At 43.8% G+C, this 20,451-nt stretch overlaps 1 protein-coding gene across 1 annotated transcript in view; it reads right to left on the bottom strand.

Annotated features, from left to right (window-relative positions):
- Positions 1–431: 431 nt before the first annotated feature.
- The window catches only part of EXT1 (exostosin glycosyltransferase 1), a 182,832-nt gene continuing 162,812 nt past the window's right edge, over positions 432–20,451 (bottom strand). The window contains 7 exon segments of the mRNA XM_066177069.1: positions 432–909; positions 3,450–3,621; positions 4,616–4,776; positions 8,459–8,548; positions 12,562–12,657; positions 13,368–13,486; positions 14,831–14,963. Of these exon segments, the coding sequence (XP_066033166.1) occupies positions 724–909; positions 3,450–3,621; positions 4,616–4,776; positions 8,459–8,548; positions 12,562–12,657; positions 13,368–13,486; positions 14,831–14,963 (957 nt within the window). The 3' untranslated portion in view covers positions 432–723.

Here is a 20,451-nt window from a genome sequence, read left to right as displayed (position 1 = left end):
GGGCAGGGACACTCAGGATATGCCTCTGAGCACAACACACAGCCCTGCAGCCCTGCTGGGCTTGTGTGTCCCTGTGCTCCATGTCACGCTCCTCCACAGTAATGCTTCTCTCTCTCTTCAAGGCAAGGCTGATTGCCTTTAAAACAGAGGTCCCCAGCCAGAAGGATCAACCCTCCCATTTGGCTGTCCAAAGGAGTTTAGCCATAGGGGCTGCTACTGGCTTGGGAAAACAGGAAAAAAAAAAGTTGGTAGTAAATGAGAAATCTTAATACTCCAGTTCTGTCCTGTTTGTGCTCAGTTTGTTTCTGAACTTGCTGCATTTTCTCCCAGTGAGATTCCAGGGTTTAACTGTGTAGGGGAAAAGGAATGAAAATTGCATTGACAATCAAATGCATAAAAGAAAGAAATGGCAGCTCTGAAATATTCACAACCAACACAATTTTGATTAAAGAAAGAACTCTGTTTTTAATAGGTTTTTTTTTTTTTGATCATTAAAAAAGTTTAAACCTGCATAGCAATCATTTCAAAAATAATTATTTAATGTTCCATAATGAAACTGTACACGACCTAGTCTCAGGGACAGCAGCCTGCCGGCGGTTCGGCGCAGTCCGGAGCAGCGGGCCCCGGCACCGGGACGCGACTGGCGGGGTCGGGCGCTCGCTGGCGGCGGCACAGTCTGGCTCCCACACGGGGGAGGGCGGCTCGGCCCCCTCAGCAGCGTCCTCAGAGTCGTTCAATGTCTCGGTACTTCTTCCTCAGGATGGAGACCTGGTCTTTAAAGAGGACAGGGTCGAGCCTCATCTGTGAGTGGATCAGCGGCATATAGCCAAACCAGCTGGCAAAAGTGTTCATGCAGCTCTGCCGCTGGGCAAAGTGGTCGGGGTCGGCCCAGCGCGAGGCCCGGGATGTCTGTGAGGAGAGGAGAGCAGAGATCAGAGTTGGCCTTGGCACACTGGATGGCGGGAATGGCGGGAGCTGGGCCAGGCGGACACCGTGGAGCCAGCCCTGCCAGGGGTGCGTGGCTCTGTGGCAGCTGGATCCTGCTCGTGGCGCTCAGAGGGGAAAGAACACCCTGCCCACAGCAGATCCAGCGGTGGTGAGCTGGACACCCCGACTTCCCAAACAGAGCAGAGAACAGGACAGCGTGGAAACATAAGTTCAACCATGAGCCAGCCTGTGGAACACAACACCCACAGGCAGCCCTCCCAAATCTTGCCAGGACTCTATTTCACCCTATCCCTCACTCTTCTTTTCTTCAAACCCTCCAGCTATTTCAGAGATACAACAAGTTCTTAAAAACCACCAGGAAAAAAAAGAAGGCTGCTGCTTTCCAGGAGAGGTACATGCCCAGGCCAGTTGCTACCCATGGTCTTCAGCCATAGGGGGAAAACAATTATTCAGGGTCAAAACTGAACTTTTGCAGTTCAGATCTGCAGCAATTGATACACAAGTAATTTCAACCAGCTTGTATCCGAGTAGATGTCCTTAAGTGCTTGGCATTACTCATGTGTGGGTGCCCTGCAGTGTAAAGCAAGGTGTTTCCAAGAATCCAACTGGCCAAGAGAAGTGCATCAAACAGCACTGTCTCACAGACAAAAAAATGAACTGGAGTACCACACTACATCATACTAAACTCTGACCCAAGGAAAACACCATGGTCTTTGACTGCATACATGCAAAATATTCTGGCATGATTTCCCAAAGTTCAGGGCACCTGTAATCCCTGTGGAAGTCCATTGAAACTCAGCAGCTCTGGAAAAAACAAAAAAGGCCCTGGCAGCTTTAAAGCTGCTATTATTCTTTGTCTGTACCTAAAGAGCATTTATAAACATAATAAAACTATTAATTAAGATAAAGTATGAATGTTGAGAACCTAGGGGTTTTTTTGTGCCACTTCCCATGCATCTCTCTATAGCACTTATATTTCAACTATACTTTAAAAACAAATATAAATTAATAAAGTCAAAGGATGTAAATTAAAACATGAAGAAACAGATAAAGTCAGGGACTTGCCAAATGACTGTGGTACCAGACTTGATCTTGGTCCAAGGCCTGTCCGGTTTAGCTCAAGTGGTAGGTTATAATGTGCATTGACTACAGTCTCCTGATTATACAGAGCCACTAAAGAGCAAGTAAAAGCTTGTTGCTAGAGGATTATAGCAGATATTTTGGCCATTAACACTGGATTTCCATATGACTATTCATCTCTGTCACAACACTGAGGTTATGTTAATTTTTTATTTGTCTTTCAAGGAATTATGAACATGGTCCATTACATTTCCCAAAGCTGCAGGAACAACTTGTCTTTAGGAGAGAGTTATAGTTCATGGCTGACTCGAGTCACCCACACTGTAAGATGAAAAATGAATGCTCAAGCTTTGCCAAACAGCCAAAGCACAGCCCTGTGGAGAGGTGAAAATGAAACTGGAAGCAATAGGTACTTTCTGGATGGCACCTTCCTGTTCACAGAAGGTCTCCTGGGCACCCAAATGAGTCACAATCGCTGAATGTTACCAATGCTGCCAGTAGCTCAGATGCAAGCGCAGTGAGACAGAGATAACAGAGTTTACAAACTGGCAGGGTAACTCCCCAGTCAAAGATCCAAGTAATGCTACCGGGAGAAAATGTGAGGGGAAAATCGAGGGCCCTTCTTTCACCTGCCCCCTAGTAATCATGGCACTGTTTGCACTGAGATCACAGACACTGTGGCAGCACAGTGGGAGGCTGTTCACGACTTGCAGGTTTTGCAGAACTTGCTATTCCCCTCAGTGTTCTCTCATGCAGGGTAAGAGGACAAGTTCCCCCACACTACCATGTATCCCTGTTACCAGAGGTACTTCTGCAATGACAGAAGGCTTATCCAGTAGCTGGAAGAGGACCTAAAGCAAGCACTTCATGGCTGCTAGTGAGTGATGGCATGACTGTGGGATAAAATGTTCCCTGTGGGGAAAAAAAACACTTGCATATCACAAATTATCTCTGTTGTGACAGTTCAGTGTCAGTGCTTGAATCACACTATATAATTTAAAACAGCATAGGGACAGCCTGGTACATTATATTAATTAATAATAAAAAATATAAAATCTTTCTAGAATTTATTTATGCTTCTAGCATTCTATGACTAGGTCTTGGGTCTAGAATACTTAAATAGAAAATTAGAGTGTAAGTGAAATTCAGTCACCACAATCATCAGTTCCAGGAGTTTGGGATCACCCTGAATAACACTGCATCAGAAAACTATGAAGGGAAGCAGCATCCACAGTAAATGTTTGCCATTTTTCCTTTTTCTTCATTATAATAAACATATCTAAAGTCTATTTACAGTTCTGCTAAACTAAAAACTGCAAAAGTATTTGACAGAATTTTATCACTGTGTAAGCCTAACCTGGAAATGAACCTGTTATATTATCAATACATCCCAACTGCTAAAACATGCTGTGATTACATACCTGTCCCATCATGGTCTCCTTATACTGTTTTTTCTGTGTTACTTTGATTGGAGGCAATTTTGTCACGGCTGACACCAAAAAATTCATTAGAATGTCCTCACAATTGGCCAGTTGGTCCACCATATTCTTTAGGCTGGCAGGCAGGTAATGAGTGTACAGGTAGTGATAATATCTGAAAACCAACAGCAGTGTTATTAGTACAAGTCACTGGGCTTTCAGGTATCCAGGACATTCTATCTCAGTTGAGACCCAAGTTTTGTTCTCAACTCCCAATATAGCACTTCCTTTCTTTGGTCTCACCCTCCAGGAAGAAGGGAAAACAAATCAGTTTCTCATCAAGACAGTAAACAGTGCTAAAGTCTAAAGAAAGAGAACATACACCTTTTTTGTAACCAGGTTGAAAGAAACAATGTGGGCCTAAGTATCAAGATAATGAACAAGTAGGAAGAAGAGCCCTGCAGTGCTACAATGTGATAGACAACACTGAAGAATTCATCCTCCTTATTTTCTTTCCAAACTGTTCAGTTGGAAAGAACTCTTATTTAAACTGCCCTACTACTGTTTTATTGTTGAAATTATTCTCCTTTGGGTCTATATCATCCCCTGTGGGCTGTTTTCTTTGTGGGGGTGTGGATTAGAGACTCCAGAATTTTCTTTTTCTTTAAATGTAGAGAGGACTTTGGTCTGCTGAAGTTCTAACAACATAGGTTTTCTCCAACATGCTGCAATATGCTGAGCTGCCACATGCCCATTGTACTACATTTCTAGAGTAGCCAGAAGACTTTGCAGTCTGCAGCTGTCAGCCAACACGTACCCAGAGCTGGTCTGGAAGTAACCTCCTTTCTGCTATGCTACAGGCCATTCAGTCAACCAGCATAATGAATTCGGGAACTCTTTGAAGTGTGTAATTCCCGATGTTAAAAAGAGCAGTCCAACTGCCTCAAAACACAAGTGACTTCAAAGAGACCCAACAAGTGCAATAATGATTACCAGATCCCCAGAGCTAAACCAAGAACTTAAATTATTACCCCATAAAAAGTAGACCCACTTACTATCTTTCCATTTTTTCCCCTCCCCGGAAGATTGTTCTTCACACCCCACCCCCACCCCCTCTTTACTACTTTGTTTCATGCAGAAGAAGGATAGCAGATGTTCTGGATTCTTACTTGTGGTAAATAGCAGCTCCTGTCAATACCATGGAATAGTCATTAGTCCATTTGGAGGTATACCCCCACCTTTCCTTAGTGTTGTCCCAGAAGTGACTGCGTGCAGGATACCCTACAATCCTCTCTGGAAAGCTCTGCCAAACTGTAAAGGCAAAATCCACCTGTGGACAAAGGTACAGGCCAAATGAACACTGAAACTGTTTCAACAAATGTCAACAAAACAAAATACTACCTTGCCCCTAATTCACAATTCAAAATCTTGGAACTGTTGCAAAACAGTAATTCTGTGTATTCATCAGTAAATTAAACTGACTGCTTGACATTTTGCCCTATAATTATGCACATTTTAATGGTTCCTGTTAAACGGAGTCTAGAGCATCACAGCATTACATTAACATTTTCAAGCTTGCCCTTTACATATCAAACCTTTTCAGGTTACAGGAAGAATGGGTGTAGGTGCGTGTATTTATACCTCAATGCAACACGAAGAGGTAATAGCCATGTGGTAAACTGAAATTTCTGCACATCTTTGTGCATTGCACCTACCATTTTATCACTGTTAACACAGAGTTTGGAAAATCAGGAGTCACAAACTTTAAATGGTAAAGGTGGCTCAGTGAGAATAAAACAGACAGTCAGTGTGGAGTCCTTTCATATTTTCCAACTGTTTTGAGCCTTCTGAAGACCACGTCAGTCATACTTTCAAGACTGTCAATAAGACTAAAAAGGTTCAACATATAGCTTAATAAAGAGGAAGATTAAATTCCTATTTAGTTAAATGGCATAAGGAACCTAAACTTTAAGAAAAATGCTTTATATTGTATAAGCCACAAGAGTATGTCAAATGCTGCCAATGGCATTTTTTTTTATTTTATTGTCTTGCTGTAACTATTTTAATAACTCGAATCTCTGAGAACTGAGAAGTGACAGGACATTGCTACCCTATGATCCTACTGAACAAAATCTAGCGATATTAGTAAAGGGACGATTGGGGTAGTTTGCAAAAGGATGGTCAGCATTGTATTTCAGAAGAATTTGGTAAAAATACATTTGAAAAGATTTTATCAATGGTTGGCAGTCTTTCCCCTTCAACTTAGACTCTGGAGCACAAGCTTGACTGAAATTTTATGAGTTATACACAATTCTAATTGCCCTAGTCAAACCCCAAAAAAGTGGGCTTTGTTTCTGCACTGCACATTAGGTTCCCCTCAGTACCAGAGGGACCTAAAACTTTGCTCACAAATGTTTGAATAGCCTTCCAAGAATGCAGTCAACATTAAGGGTGTAGAGTTTAGATAAAGAATAACTGCTCTGAGAACAGTCCCATTTTGTGTTGATTACTGTCAGACTTCTCACATTTAGAAGTGTTTTTATGAAACAGAAGAGTCACACATGGGCTGAAATAAAAGTTAGGGCCTGGTTATTTTCTTTAAAGTTGTTTCAAGGAATCTGAGGCCAACCAGAAAGACAATATGCACAAACCAGTTACTGTTGTGATAGTTCTGATCTCATCCAAATCAATACCACATGAAAGAACTGAAGGGTTTTTTCCCCTATAAAGGCCTTTCCCATAAAACGTGACATCTGTTTTCTTTAGAGAAGTCTGAGAATCTCAAGCTTAAATAAATAATAAAATTGCTGTACCCAGTGCCCTCTCTTGTGCTTTCAACTATCTGCCCTTGCACTAGGGAGATGCACTAAAGCAACCACCCTAAGAGAAAACTCCCGTTACTAAAAAAGCTCCTCAGGTCTCATCCTAAGTAATTTCCAGCAGCACTGCCACTCTCAGCTCATCACCAGGAAAGTATAACCAAGTTTCTGGCAGTTTCTTAAACCTCCGGATCATGACCTACACTGATTTCTAATGACTTCCCATGCACACACCCCTCTGTGCATGTGGAACAGCTCCCCTCACAGAACAATTATGTGCCATTCTGTGGAGAATGGAAAACCTTTACTACACCGGGGTCAGACAGTCTGGAGGATGTGCCTGGTGACTGCTGCTCTCAATGGGAATCTGATTGTCCTTGACCACATTTCTAAATTGCCTTTTCTGGGCCTTGTAACTAGTTTCAAAGGAAATGTCACATCACATTTGCGTAAGCTGTACTGTGGGGGAAGTGAAACAATAGAGAGGTCCCCCAGCTCTTCAGAAGAGCCACCAAGCAGAGCTGCTGATGCTGGCACCCTAGCAGACACATGCTGGAGATGCAAGGTGGGTTCTAGCAAGAGCTAGCCAGCTGGTTCTGTCTGCAGCACAGGGACCAGAGGGCTCGTAGAGCAAACACCCACTGTGCAAACACACAGGATCAGCTGCAAGTTGCTCACAGGAGCCACAAAGAAAACAACAAAGTAACAAACCCACAAAGAAAAGCATAGGTTGTCTCACACGACAACAAGTATTTGTGCTTCAAAATGTTTAGGGTAAAACATGTCCAAGTTGAATGAGGAACACTATTTATTTCATACGTGTTCCAGAAGCCTGTATAACTCTGCAGTTTGGAGGATGACTGAATACCAGTTAAAACAAAACAAAGCCTCAAATCCTCATGGAATCCACAGGCTCCAGCCTATTTATTGCTGCAAATACCCCATCAGTTCAATGAAGTCCCATAGAGGTATTACCATGATCCCCAGGGCAGCCAAGATGGGACTCTTCATCCTAAGCAACAACTTGCTTAGGAAGTCCAGCCCAAGAAGAAATGCTTTTATTGCTTTGGGGTTTCTTTGGGCTGTGCAGGGCTTTGCACACAAGTGCGTTGGCAGCAGCCATATTCTTCCTCATCTAGCAGAAACTACCAAGGTGTAACATTGGTATCAAACAGGTTCAATGTCAACTATTTCTTTCATATTTGAAGTGAAAAAGGGCTACCAAGACTGTTTCTTGAGCAGTCTAACCACAGCACAACATCTGTACAGGGGAGAAGAGCAGTTGCAATCTCATCCATTTAGAACAAATTCAGTGGCATCTTAGGGTATATAGCAGTGACTGAAGACTAATGTTACGCATTTCTTCACTGACATATAAGTAGTGGCAACATCAGTGAAAGATCCCCATCACTGACAGCAATGCATTTTTATGCAGGTGAAGTGGGGAGAGCAGAATGACCATGAACATGGAGAAAAAAGGCAAAAACAAAAGAAAATCGAGTTTTTCAAGCTATTCCCTGGCCATCATTAATAATGTATTTCCCAAATATTGCACTCTATATAAACTGTCATCGGTTTCCCTTGTGGTTCTCAGGAAGAGCTTCTAGAAATCAATACTCATCCCAGTTGTAAAAATTGGTTTTCTACAGTATTTTTCTTTTCCTAGTGCTATCTTGCTCTTGGCACAGACACTCGAGCACCTAAAGCAGCAAAGATCTCCAATTTTATGGGCTGACACAATGGGTAAAGAGCACTCCTCAGTGAAATCCTGCACTAGGGTGGCAATGCTGTCTTTTGGAGTGATAGCAGTCCCCCTCTGCTGACAAGCCTTCCTTCTCCACCTACACCCTACTGATAATGTAGGGGGGAAGCTACCCCAATCAGAAAAGTGAGAGCAGAATATTAAAGCTTACTGCTCTTGGCTGCCTACACCCGCCTGCAGCTATGTTACTAAAATAATAAAGAACGGAAGAACCATATGCTAATGATGAGCCAATTAACCAGGGCGAAAAGCTCCTCTGATGGCAGGCAGTGGCAGGGTTGCTGAATCAAGTGCAACACATTAAATCTGAAGAGTGTAGCAGGAAATCTTTTAACATTTGCTCACTGGCAAAGCCAAGAAAAGAGCATATCTGCTGTGCTCAGGCTGAGCCCAGGAGCCAAGCAGACTCCTAAGACGACAGAGACCCTTACCTCAGTGGTTGAAAGCACGGTGTCCTCATCCAGGCTTAGCACTGCGTCTGTCACTATGTTGTCATAGGGTAGGAAGCGACTGCTCATAACCTGTGGGTATCCAAGGCAGGAAGGGGAGGAAATAAAAACCACTTGAAGGACTCATTTCCAAGGCAAATACTTAATTTTATTCCTCACTCTTATTTCCTCTTGTCTAAGGTATGTGGCATATTTCTGTCTGATGGAAAGGACCCTTCAGCTCAGAGTGAAGGAGTCATTTCTGTCACCCCAGCAGTCATACTACACCTTCTATCTGAGGAGTAATTTCTGAATAGACCTCCCTCTTTGCAGCAGGCTGCTTTCCTTTAGTGACAAACTGCATTGGTCTGTACTGATAATTAGATGAACCTACAGCTTATTTGTGGAGGACATTTCCTCTGGTGGCTAGGACTGTCCCTCTGCTCTCCTACAGGGTGTGAGGATCAAAGGTAATGAACGCTGAGAAGGACTTTGCAGCCTTCATAAGCTTACACAGCTGGGAAACCAAGCAGCCCAGGCTGTGTGTGAAGGATGTAATGCTACCAGGATGGTGCAACATTCTCCATCAGAAAAGCAGAATATGCTAAAGAACCCAAATTGAGCTTAATCTGTATGAAGAATTATATAGGTATTGTGGCATTTTAGAAAGTAACATTCTTAAATGGCCTTCCAGTACCTGAAGGGATCCTGAAAGAAAGACAAAGAGGGACATTTTATAAGAGCATGTAGTGACAGGACAAGGGGGAATGGATTCAAACTGACAGAGGCTAAGTTTAGATTAGGTATTAGGAAAAAATTCTTTACTGTAAGGGTGGTGAGGCACTGTAACAGGCTGCCCAGAGAAACTGTGGCTGTCCCATCCCCGGGAGTGTTCAAGGCCAGGCTGCACAGAGCTCTGAGCAATCCGGTCTAGTGGGAGGTCTCTTAGTCCGTGGCAGGGGGGTCAGCACTAGATAGTCTTTAAGGTCCCTTCCAACTCAAACCATTCTATATATAAAAAAAACCTACAAACAGTATAAGCTCTCTAGAGATTTAGCAAGACAGTCCTCAAAGTAATAGGAAATAGATGGGAAAGCTGGATCAAAAAGATAACAGCTGGCAGCCCACGGCTTGGACAGGAGCACTCTTTGCTGGGTAAAGAACTGGCTGGATGGCCGGGCCCAGAGAGTGGTCATGAATGGTGCTGCATCCAGGTGGTGGCCAGTCACCAGTGGTGTTCCTCAGGGATCTATGCTGGGGCCAGCTCTGTGCAATATTTTTACTGACAACATGGATGAGGGTATTGAGTCTTTCATTAGTAAATTTGCAGATGACACTAAGCTGGGAGCATGTGTTGATCTGTTGGAAGGTAAGAGGACTCTGCAGAGAGACCTGGAATGGTTGGAAGGATGGGCAGAGTCCAAAGATGAAGTTTAATAAGTCCAAGTGCCGAGTCCTGCACTTTGGCCACAATAACCCCCTGTAATGCTTTGGGCTGGGGAAGGTGTGGCTTCACAGAGCCCAGGCAGAAAGGGACCTGGGGGTTCTGGTCAATAACCGACTGAATATGAGCCAGCAGTGTGCCCAGGTGGCCAAGAAGGCCAACGGCATCCTGGCCTGGATCAGGAATAGTGTGGCCAGCAGGAGCAGGGAGGTCATTCTTCGGCACTGTACTGGGCACCGGTGAGGCCACACCTTGAGAGCTGCGTCCAGTTCTGGCCCCTCAGTTTAGGAAGGACGTTGAGACGCTTGAGCGCGTCCAGAGGAGGCAATGAGGCTGGTGAGGGGCTTGGAGCACAAGCTCTATGAGGAACAACTGAATGAGCTGGGGGTGTTTAGCCTGGAGAAAAGGAGACTCAGAGGTGACCTTATCACTCTCTATAACTCCCTGAAAGGTGGTTGTAGCCAGGTGGGGGTTGGTCTCTTTCTCCAGGCAGCAACTGACAGAACGAGAGGACACAGTCTCAAGGTGTGCCAAGGGAAATACAGATTGGATATTAGGAAAAGGTTATTTACAGAAAGAGTGATAAAGTACAGGAATGGTCTGCCAGGGGAGGTGGTGGAGTCACCAACCCCGGACGTGTTTCAAAAAAGACCGGATGTGGCACTCGGTACCATGATTTAGTTGAGGTATTAGGGTATGGGTTGGACTCGATGATCTTGAATGTCTCTTTCAACCTAGTGATTCTGTGAAAATCCATATGGTTTCTTTAGCAGACTAAATAGCACCTTTTTAGAACTGATTAAGAATAACAAGGACATAACACAGTTTGTTTCCCTCATTTGCTAGGAAAAATAGCCTGGTTAATTACTAGACTTCTGTACCAATTTACTATGCCAAGAAAACACTTCAAGGGTCAAGACCAGTAAGAGGAATCCATTGCATGGAAACAGGGACATGGAGAAGTTTTACACAACCCTCCTAATTGACATGGTCAGCTCTACATCCCCTGCAACCTGTTTGGGAACAAGTCTTTGGAATCTGCGCCTTGATTCAGAGGAAGATCTATCTCCACAAGCAGGATGTTCACAATGTCTGTCTGGGGAGTACCCCCTCATCACTATGATGGTCTCAGTCTGGGGAGGCAGGACTCTGATGAAGACGTGATCTGGCTGGAGCTGAGGGTTTTGCTTTGCTTACACTAAGATGAAGCAGAGCAAGCAGCCAGCAGGAGACCCATGTTCTCATCCCAAATTTTTTACAGACTGTGCAAAATTTTCAAATAGCACCACAGTCAGGACTTGCAATGTATTTTTTTATAGCTAAAGTACCATTTTGTAAAATGGGTGTTATAATATTTGATTTCAAGGGAAGAGTGAAGGTTTGGTGAAAGCAGACCACCGTGATCAGCTGCATGGAGTCCCGGTGCCTGCCAGCAGGCCTTGGAGATGAAAAGCAGCTCCTTTGTGCCACCTCTGAACTGTGCTGCTCTGGCTCTGCAAGCTTGGTCCAAAAAACCAGCTTTCCACACAAGAAGCCATTTGGCATATGTTGGGATATTAGAGGGAAGAGTCTGTCCACTATAAACACACCTTTGTGTACTCAGGAGACTCATTTGTAATCTGAACAGTGCCTGGGGCCACTTTCTACAAACACTATAGAACTGGTCAGAGATTTCTCCTCTATCTCACCTCTGCTAGTTTTACAAAAAGAAAGTAAAAACACCCAGAACATTCAAAAGGCTCAGAAATCTCTACAACCTTTCTTGGCCCTGCAGCAATTCTCCTGATACTGTTTACATGGCTAGCTAAGGCCAGAGCCTTTAGCTGCCAACCTTGCAGGGCTCTCTGTCCCTTGTTAAGGTGACAAGGAGAAAAGGCCAAAGACAAGATTACAAATTCAAAATAGGATTGTACAGGCAAAGCAACAGGAAGTTCCCTTTGCCAACGCAGAGCTCTGGAGCCAGCTGAGAGAGACTGCAGAGAGGTCCAGCTCAAATCTGTTTCAGATTCTAGAAGCAAGAAGTCTTGCTTCTCTCAGGCCTGCATTTGGAAGGGAATCATCCACTTCAGTGTGAATTAAAAAAACCTCTTTTCTCACCTGATGGCATCTATTTTGACCTTGTGAAAATACAAACAAGATGTGTGTTGCACAGCAAGAGATGACATGGTGACTTTGTTCCCACATAAGTGTCCCACCTCCCTTCCTTTTCTTTGATAGCAGCAGTACCTCTCAAGGCCACCAAAGAAGATACTTTCCAAAGGCAAGTCCTCATTTTTAACTCAGCTTTTGAGTCCACAGCTGACCCCCAAGTCTTGCATATGACTTCTCAGACTCAATGAGTGCAGCTGCATACTTTTGTGCACCTGCAGAGATGGAATCTCCAACGATGGGGTCAGCACTATCTACTGGCAGGGCCACATTTCAAAACTGGGCCCCACCTGTGAATCTCAAGGTTTTAATTGCCATGCTGATGATTTCTGAGTGCACAGGGCCCATGCACGAAACCCAAATCTGCAACTAAGCTGGTACAAAAGGCCTAGGAATAGAAGGGAGCTGTCATTTTGTTGGGAACTACAAAGCTTTCACCAAAGTCACTGGAAAAATAAATTCCCATCCCATCAGAGAATGCAGGCAACCTTTTACCATGCTCCTCTCCACCTACCTTGCTTTCTCCTTCAATGACTATGACAGGCACAGAAGTGGCAGGCCAGCGGTGTTTGGCTGGGAGGGGTTTATCACAATTCCATAAAACAATAATCTGTAAGAGAATATTGGACCATGATCAAAGACCTTTGGGGCAATGCTGTCCATATTCTAAGGTCTCATATTTCCAGACATGTTAAATTCAAGTTAGGAATTTCAAAAGCAAAAGCAATGAAATAAATCTGCATAAGAAAACCACTTCCTACATTGATTTCACCCAAGCTGACTACTTACAACATATATCCTCACAGGCAAATATAGGTTGGACAGGAGATTGGGAAGTCTATCTCAGCCACATGATAGATATGTGACTCATTTACTGTGGCTCTATCACAGTTCTACTGTGGCAGAACTGCTAGTGACACTCCCCTGCAAGAGGGTGCTCCTACTGAACTCCCCAGGGTTTTTCTTAGAGAAGCCAAAATCCTGGCACTGATGAGATTAAAAGTCACAGTGGGTGGAGGAAGATCATGTAATGGCTCTACAGGCAGTGCAGTTTGCAGTACACACAATCCTGATCTTTAAAGTGCACTCATTATTTTACCTGTCTCATGTAACAATAGGTTTAATTACTATCTCTATTCCACTCCCATTATACTCAGAATTTTTATTTCCCGTGCACGTAGGTCATAGACAGTAGAAATCTCAGAGGAAAGAAACATCAGAATTGAAACAGGGTTTAAACAGGGCTGCGTCACTAGGCTAAACATTCCTGGCAGAATGGTTTGTCTCTGCTGTGACTGGGAGCCAAACAGTGCTGCTTACCTGTGCACAGTACTGGGACTTGGCTACAGCAACCAGGAGTTTCAGGACAGGCTGAGATTGGGAAACCAGGGGAGTTACTGCGTGGATAACGGCAGTGAATGTGGAAAGAGGCTTCAGACCTGAAGTGAAGAGAGATGTGTTCAGTAAAGACAAAATGCCCCCAGTTACTACAGATTAAAGGACTTTGGGGATGGAAAAAACAATCTGCACTTAATGCAAGCCTTGCCAGGCCTTTTTAGGTCATCTCCCTTCCTCTCAGATACCAGATGCTTCAGAGGATATCACACTTCCCTTCAATTCCCACTCTGCGCCTTAAACTTCCACTCTGAAACACCGGACTCCAAGACAATTATTTCCTTTTCTTACTCACTGTTCCCACAGATGTCCTGTAATCTCTTTCTTTCATCCAGTTTGTCCCACAATACTGACATCTAGTTTGTTCAGCCAAATGTCTTGACACAGGCTCTGTTTTGCTGCTTGGCTCTGGATGCTTGATGTTTTTTACAGATTATCTCCACAAATTCCAGAAGCTTATTCAGTTACCTCAGTTCCATTACAGCCTCTGTCAGATTTTTGCTCTTTCTGGGTTGATTCCTATCCACATGCATCCTCAATTACATCCTGCGCTGATAATTCTGCTTGCATCCTTGCCTTCCATTTTTAAATTTTTGTCTTGCTATGATTTACTTTCTTGCCTGGAATAACACATTCTACTGGCGCCTACCCTTCATTACTGCTCTCAACCTCATCTAAATTCATCAGTGTGGGGTCATAGTCATGTTTCATCAGAATTACCACAGAAACCTTCTTCTCCCTTTTTTAACATAGTAACTGTCAATTTTTAGCAGGTGAGCAGTACAGATCCACACATGTGGGATGGCACAGGCTGAGCCAAAAGTAGCAGCAGTCTGGTAAGCAGGATCCCTTCAGCCTGGAGGCACATTTGCCTGCAGAACTCATTGTTCAAGCTCTGCATCAGGAAAAAGCCATGAACCTAAGCCCTATTCATTCCTTGCAGTGGGATCCATATGAAGACACACAGTACGCAGAGTAAATCCATACCAAGTGTGCACGCCAATAAAAAGTGTCCTGGGTAAATTACCACTTTTCCAATTTGCCAAGCACAAATAAACAAAGAAAGAAAAAAGCTATTCCTCTTATGTCCCCTCAGGTCATGAATGGGTCAGCAACTCAGGCATTAATTACCAGCAACTGAAAAGTATGAAGGAACATAGATTTTTTTTTAAAAAAATCTTTGCAAGCAAGAGGCACATGATGCATGTTGATGAGTCAGAGATGTTCCAGTCTACAGTGGGCAGCTAACACTGAGACAGGATAAATGAAAGGCATCATTAAGTAGAAATGAATGGTACGTCACTTGGCACATGCTACTCAAAGACAAAACTTAAAAAATTCCACTAGAAATTCCAGATGCTACTACATTATAGCAAGAATTCACTCACCAAGATTAGCATAGTAGTAAGGAAAATCTCCCAGATATGAGGAATACTGTGGCAGTACAAATAACCCTCCAGGATGTTTGTTCCATATTAAGCTGTTACGTGATATGTGCTTAAATATTCTGTCCTGAATAATCTGGAAAACAAGAGAAGTAATGATTTTTAAATAGACTGTCACAGTCACTGGTAGAAGCTTCAGGGATTCCAGCTGACTGGAATCATCACCCATTTTTCAAAAAGCTGAGGCACACAAATTAGTAGACACTCCTCCTTGATCTCTCTTTAAAGGACTCAGAACCTGCACACTCTGACACCACTTCAGCAGCTCAGGCTTCGTGCCATAGGTTTCAGAGCACCTCATTAGTCTCTCTGGACATGGGGACCATACAATTTATTGCATTTTATATTTCAAGTCGAATATTTTGTCTATTTGAGTATCTTAGCAGTTGTAAGCCTGATTAGTTCATTGTCAGCTTTACTATCCAGAACTCACAGAAGATAATTATTTAAAGATGGCATTAAAAAGCTAGGTAATATTAGGAGATAATGAGAATATTCAAACACAAAAAGACTTTCAGCAAATCAGGCTGCACTAATTATTAATTTTTTTCTTAATTATAAAGGGATATTAGCATTCAGATACATCACTGATTCCACATCAGTTCTGTGACAGTTCCTTGTTGGATGAAACAGAAAATCTTTTTTTCACTACTGTCTGACTCTGTAGGGGGCCAAAACCAGAGATACCTAGATTTTTAAGGTCAGAACAGATTGCTAGGTCATCTACTTTATCATCTAGAATACCACAAGCAATAAAAGAAGAAAAGATACCAGGCCATAAAATCACTATATATTGATGAAATTACAGTTGCTTCACATCGGATGCCTGATTGCAGGAACGAGAGTGGTTCTTACACTGATGGGAAATTCTTCAGACTTCCTGAAAAGTCATAACAAGATTCAGTGGGGGGAATTCACTGAATTTGTCCTCTAACAGGACAAATTTAGCCTCCAAAGAAGGTGCAACTTTCTAAGCACAATACACTCTTGAGCCACATGCTCTTATAGATTTGCCTTCCCTTGGAGCATTAAAAGTTGGCAGGTCTGGAAATGGAATGCTGCAAAAGGCCAGTGGGTGGTGAAGGATGAATTTTCCCCCCAAGCTGGCTAAGCAGTAATGTCTTGCCTTCTTCCGCAGCTCATCTTTTGTTATCTTCCAAGGAGGTTTTCACATAACTGGCAGTTTATGCAGTGCACAGGACTTGAATGCCAAGAACACGTTGGTTGTTCTAGCCCAATGTCTCTGGCCTTAACACAGATGTATCTGGGTGAAACTTGTATCTGAAGCTGGACTGAAGTGTAGGAAAACAAAAAAACAAGCAAAAAAGACCCACCACAAGAAGAACAAAAGCAGCTGCTGCAGTCTAAACAAGTTAAAATCTCTGTAAGCTGCTAAGTTCAGGGACATTTGGTCCATACATGAATAAGTATTGCCACAAGCAGTGTCTTTCCTGGAATTTTTGATTGCCATGACAAGAAAAGATTAAAACACCAGTTACATTGTGTTAGACAATCCACTGCTGGTGGCAATACACGTACTGCTAAACTGGGGCAGATGTTAAATGCATGCTTTTCTGAATTTTGCCTACAGCCAATTACCATAGCTAATATGCAGTAATTCACTCACGAGTAAGTTAATTTAACTTTTTTTTTTTGAATAACAAACTTAGGACTGTAATGCCATCATTGACAAGAGTGTATCTGAATATTTTAGTTGGAAAGTTAAGAGTATCAGTTATCAGATCTCCCACATAGCAGTGGGGACAGGAAAAAAACACAGAAAATGACTGCTGTTTACCCAACTGCAAGTTATGCCATGAAACAAGAGAGAACCTGAGAAGTACTTATTTTTGAGTGTTTACCACAAAGCATAAATACTACAGCTCCTCCCTCTTGCTTTCTCAGTACTGGGGCACAACGGGATAAGTGGTAGTCTGTAAATTTACATGGCCAGGAGGTTTACACAGGCAGTGGAGCTTTCTGGAGTGCTGGTAGCCAACAAGGCTGCAGGGGAAACATATGGCTCGTGTTCAACGCGCCTCGGCGCACCCACAGCCAGCGCAGCTCCAGCACGGGGCAGGGCCCCAGTGCCACTGCAGCACACACAAACCTCAGCAGCCTGCTTCTGCATCCTCCTGGGGAGATAGGCAGGTGGTTCCCCACAGTGAAAAAATGGATCACTATTTTATCACTCTCCTGGGCTGACATAAGAAACATAGGTGTCTGTCAGGATAGAGGGGGAAAAACTTGGCAGAAAGAGAACTAAAATGTGTAAAAAAAGATAACATGGAGGACACCAAGGAATTAAAATGCAGAGTGTGCAGTGTTGCACATATTGCAGAGACAGCATCTACCTGGTCTCTCCAATGATGAGGCATGACAGGAAGTTTAATAAGAGAAGAAAGGGCTTAGGATCTCTGGCAAGATCTCCTTTTTCTTTTTGGAATGCATTAATAGTCCAATATTTTTGTCTCCCTCATCCCCACACTTCAAAAAGTTCACATATTGTCTTAATCATTGCTGCTTTTCATCAGACCCTAGTCAAGCATCCAGCATTTCTTGTCCGTACTTTGTAGTGTCCCTCTCCCCTCCTCTTCCTGAGTGGAGGGCTGGGCATGCTGTGCAGGGATGTTTTGGGTTTGCTTCAAGAGAAGACAAAGCTGAAGAAGCGCAGATACACTGGAGTATGCATTCAATGGTGTCTGCAGCAGGCCACTGCTGCACTGCCAGTGCTCCCACTCACCAGCCTGCAGCAGACCCTCGTGAACATCACTGCCTAACCCACACCTTGCCCAAGGCACTGGGCAGTTCCTCTGTGCCTGCCACAGGGGGTTGCTGGCCAAATGATTCAAACATCTTATTTTGGACTAGGAGCTGTTTGGCTTAGGCCACTGTGCTGGTGTAGAGTTAATTTGCTTCACAGTGCCTGCTATGGGACTGTGTTTTGGATTTATGCTGAACACAAAGTTGACAATATGGAGATGTTTTTGTTACTGCTGAGCAGGGCCAAGGCCGCCTCTGCTTTTCATACAGCCACGGTGGGGAGGATATTGGGGGTGCCTGGGAGGTTGGGAAGAGACACAGCCAGGACAGGTGACCCAAACTGGCCTAAGGGAAATTCCAGACCATATGACATCATGCTCAGGATATAAAGGGGGGAGAAGAAGGAGGAAGAGGAAGACATTTGGAATGATGGTGTTTGTTTTCTCAAGTCACCATTACACATGCTCTCTCACACCCTGCTCTCCTGGAGATGACTGAACACCTGCCTGCCAGTGGGAAGCAGTGACTTAATTCCTTGTTTTGCTTCACTTTTGTATGCAGCTTTTGCTTTCCCTATTAAACTGTATTTATCTCAACCCATGAATTTTCTGGCTTTTACCCTTCCAGTTCTCTCCCTGACCCTGCTGGCGGGAGAGTGGATGAGCAGCTGCCTGGGGCTTGGCTGCTGGCTGGGGTTAAACCCACAACAGTCACCAAATGCTGTGAAATGACCAAGAAACTTAAAATGTGATTTAAGGTTTCCAGAGGTGTGCAGAATAAAGGGTTGTGATGTCCTTCCAGACATCTGATTTGTTGAAGACTTTTTCTGTGCTGATATTGTTAGACAGGGACATCCACTGGCACTGCAGTTAGCAGGCAAGTGATTATTCTGATGATATCTAGAACCATCAGAGCACTCTGATGTAACAGTCTTACAACAGAAGATGGATCACAACCACGAAAAAAAAAAAAAAAAAAAAAAAAAAAAAAAAAAAAAAAATTCCTGCCAGGAATTTACTTCCAGGCATTAGCTTTTAAGAAGAGGATATACTGCTTACAGGTTTCAGACAACAGAAGTCACTCTCAACTGTTTTAATCCCTTCCTAAGGAAAGTTAACTTGCGACTTTATTTAGGCAAGTTAAATGTGAAATCAGTGAAAAGAAAAGAATCCCTCTTAGCTGTCTCAAAAGATTGAGATTCCTGAATTAAAAAACAACAACAACAAAAAAATCTCAAACCAAAATAAGTCTCTCAAACAAATGAAAAAAACCCAGAACATAACTTCAACACCTGGCATACATTAATTGGTTTCATTAAACTTTATCTTCTGGGAAAACTTTTGTCTTCACTTTGCTTTTTCTGCTCTGAGCAGAAACTCCAGCTTGCTTCAGCTTTAGAAGTTTTGCTGTCCCTTGGGCTCCTGAAACCACATGGGTCAATGTGTCCCAAAGCAGCACTAAAGACATGTGTGAGCACTGGAGCTTGATGTGATGGACATCAAGGCTGTGGGAGCTGCAGGTTATGTGCCCTGGAGTCCAGCCCCAGTACAGGCAGGAGAGGGGCAGTGGGGAGAGCTGTGTGCCCTTGTCCTTTTAGCAATCCCTAACAATAACAGGGCACATGCAGGGAAGGCAGATGATGCGTGAGGCACCTGATGGTCCCTGAGAGCACTTCTCTAAGAGTTAATTAAACTCTGAGCAATGGCACATGGTCTTCCACCTTTGTGAGTCTGATCCTGGTGTGGGCTGTGAATTCACTACCTCATCAGTGCTTATGAGCAGTTTGAGGATGAAGAGCAGTTCCAACAGGCAGCACAGATGAAGACATGCTCTTCTGAGGGCGATGGGAGCATTGTGAGGATAACTGTGCCAGGGGCTCTGCAAATGTTCTCTGGCTGGTTTTCTTCACTGTCATTGAAAAACCTAAGGGACTGCCTTGCAGCAGCTGGAGGTTGATCAGCCATGGGCACTCATTTGCAGTTTTCAGGGGTAAGCAGGCACAGCAGCAAATGTGGAGCCTTAACAACTGTGCATTACAACTGCGCACAAAACCAGGTGCAATTGCAGAGGCATTAGCATAAGACAAATGCATATGCACCTACAAAGTTGTCTTGGTTTAGGAAGACAGGTATCTGCTAGGTAAAATTACAATCAGAGGCTCTTTGGCAAAGATTTGGGAAATAGGAATAGCAGTTCTTTACTAGTATGTAATACAAAGCAAACAAACACAAAAAAAACTCCCCCTCCACTAAACAACTACAGCATTAATGACAAACGACAACAGCACTAAGAACCTTGAGGGCTTTGTTTCACAAAACCCAGGGCAGTTTGGTTTCGGTGTTTCTGCAGGATCTTCAGAGTACCAAGCTGGAACAGTGGAAAAGTCTCGGGCTGGTAGCTGGGATGGCAGGGTGTCCCGGCAGGCAGGGGCAGGATGTCTCGGCAGCGCAGGGAGTGCTGGGTCACGCTGCAGCAAGAGGAGCAGCGCCGAAGAAGGTCGAAGGCGAGGCAGAATAGCGGCGGCCCAGCTTCTGCTCGGCGGGCTTTGCGGCGGCTGAGATCCTCGAGGAGCGGCCGACACGCGTCTCTCGAACGCCGGAAGCAGAAAAGCACGCAGCTGCCTCAAGCTGTGTCTTTTACCTGCGTTATCTCCTTCTTCTACTTTTTGTCCATCTCTTTGTTTCAGTCAAGCACTCTCAAGTATCCAACACCCGGTCCTCTTGGCAACTCGTGGGGAAAAAATTCCCCAGAGAAAGAAGGAACAAACTTAACCCCCAACATTATCCACCCCGAATTTTTTT

The sequence above is a fragment of the Chamaea fasciata genome, unplaced genomic scaffold (assembly GCF_029207755.1).
Source record: "Chamaea fasciata isolate MVZ Bird 193981 ecotype frontalis unplaced genomic scaffold, bChaFas1.0.hap1 SCAF_1, whole genome shotgun sequence".
Classification (NCBI taxonomy): Eukaryota; Metazoa; Chordata; class Aves; order Passeriformes; family Sylviidae; genus Chamaea; species Chamaea fasciata.
The sequence above is the reverse complement of the archived record's forward strand: the minus strand, read 5'-3'. Positions and strand labels throughout refer to the sequence as shown.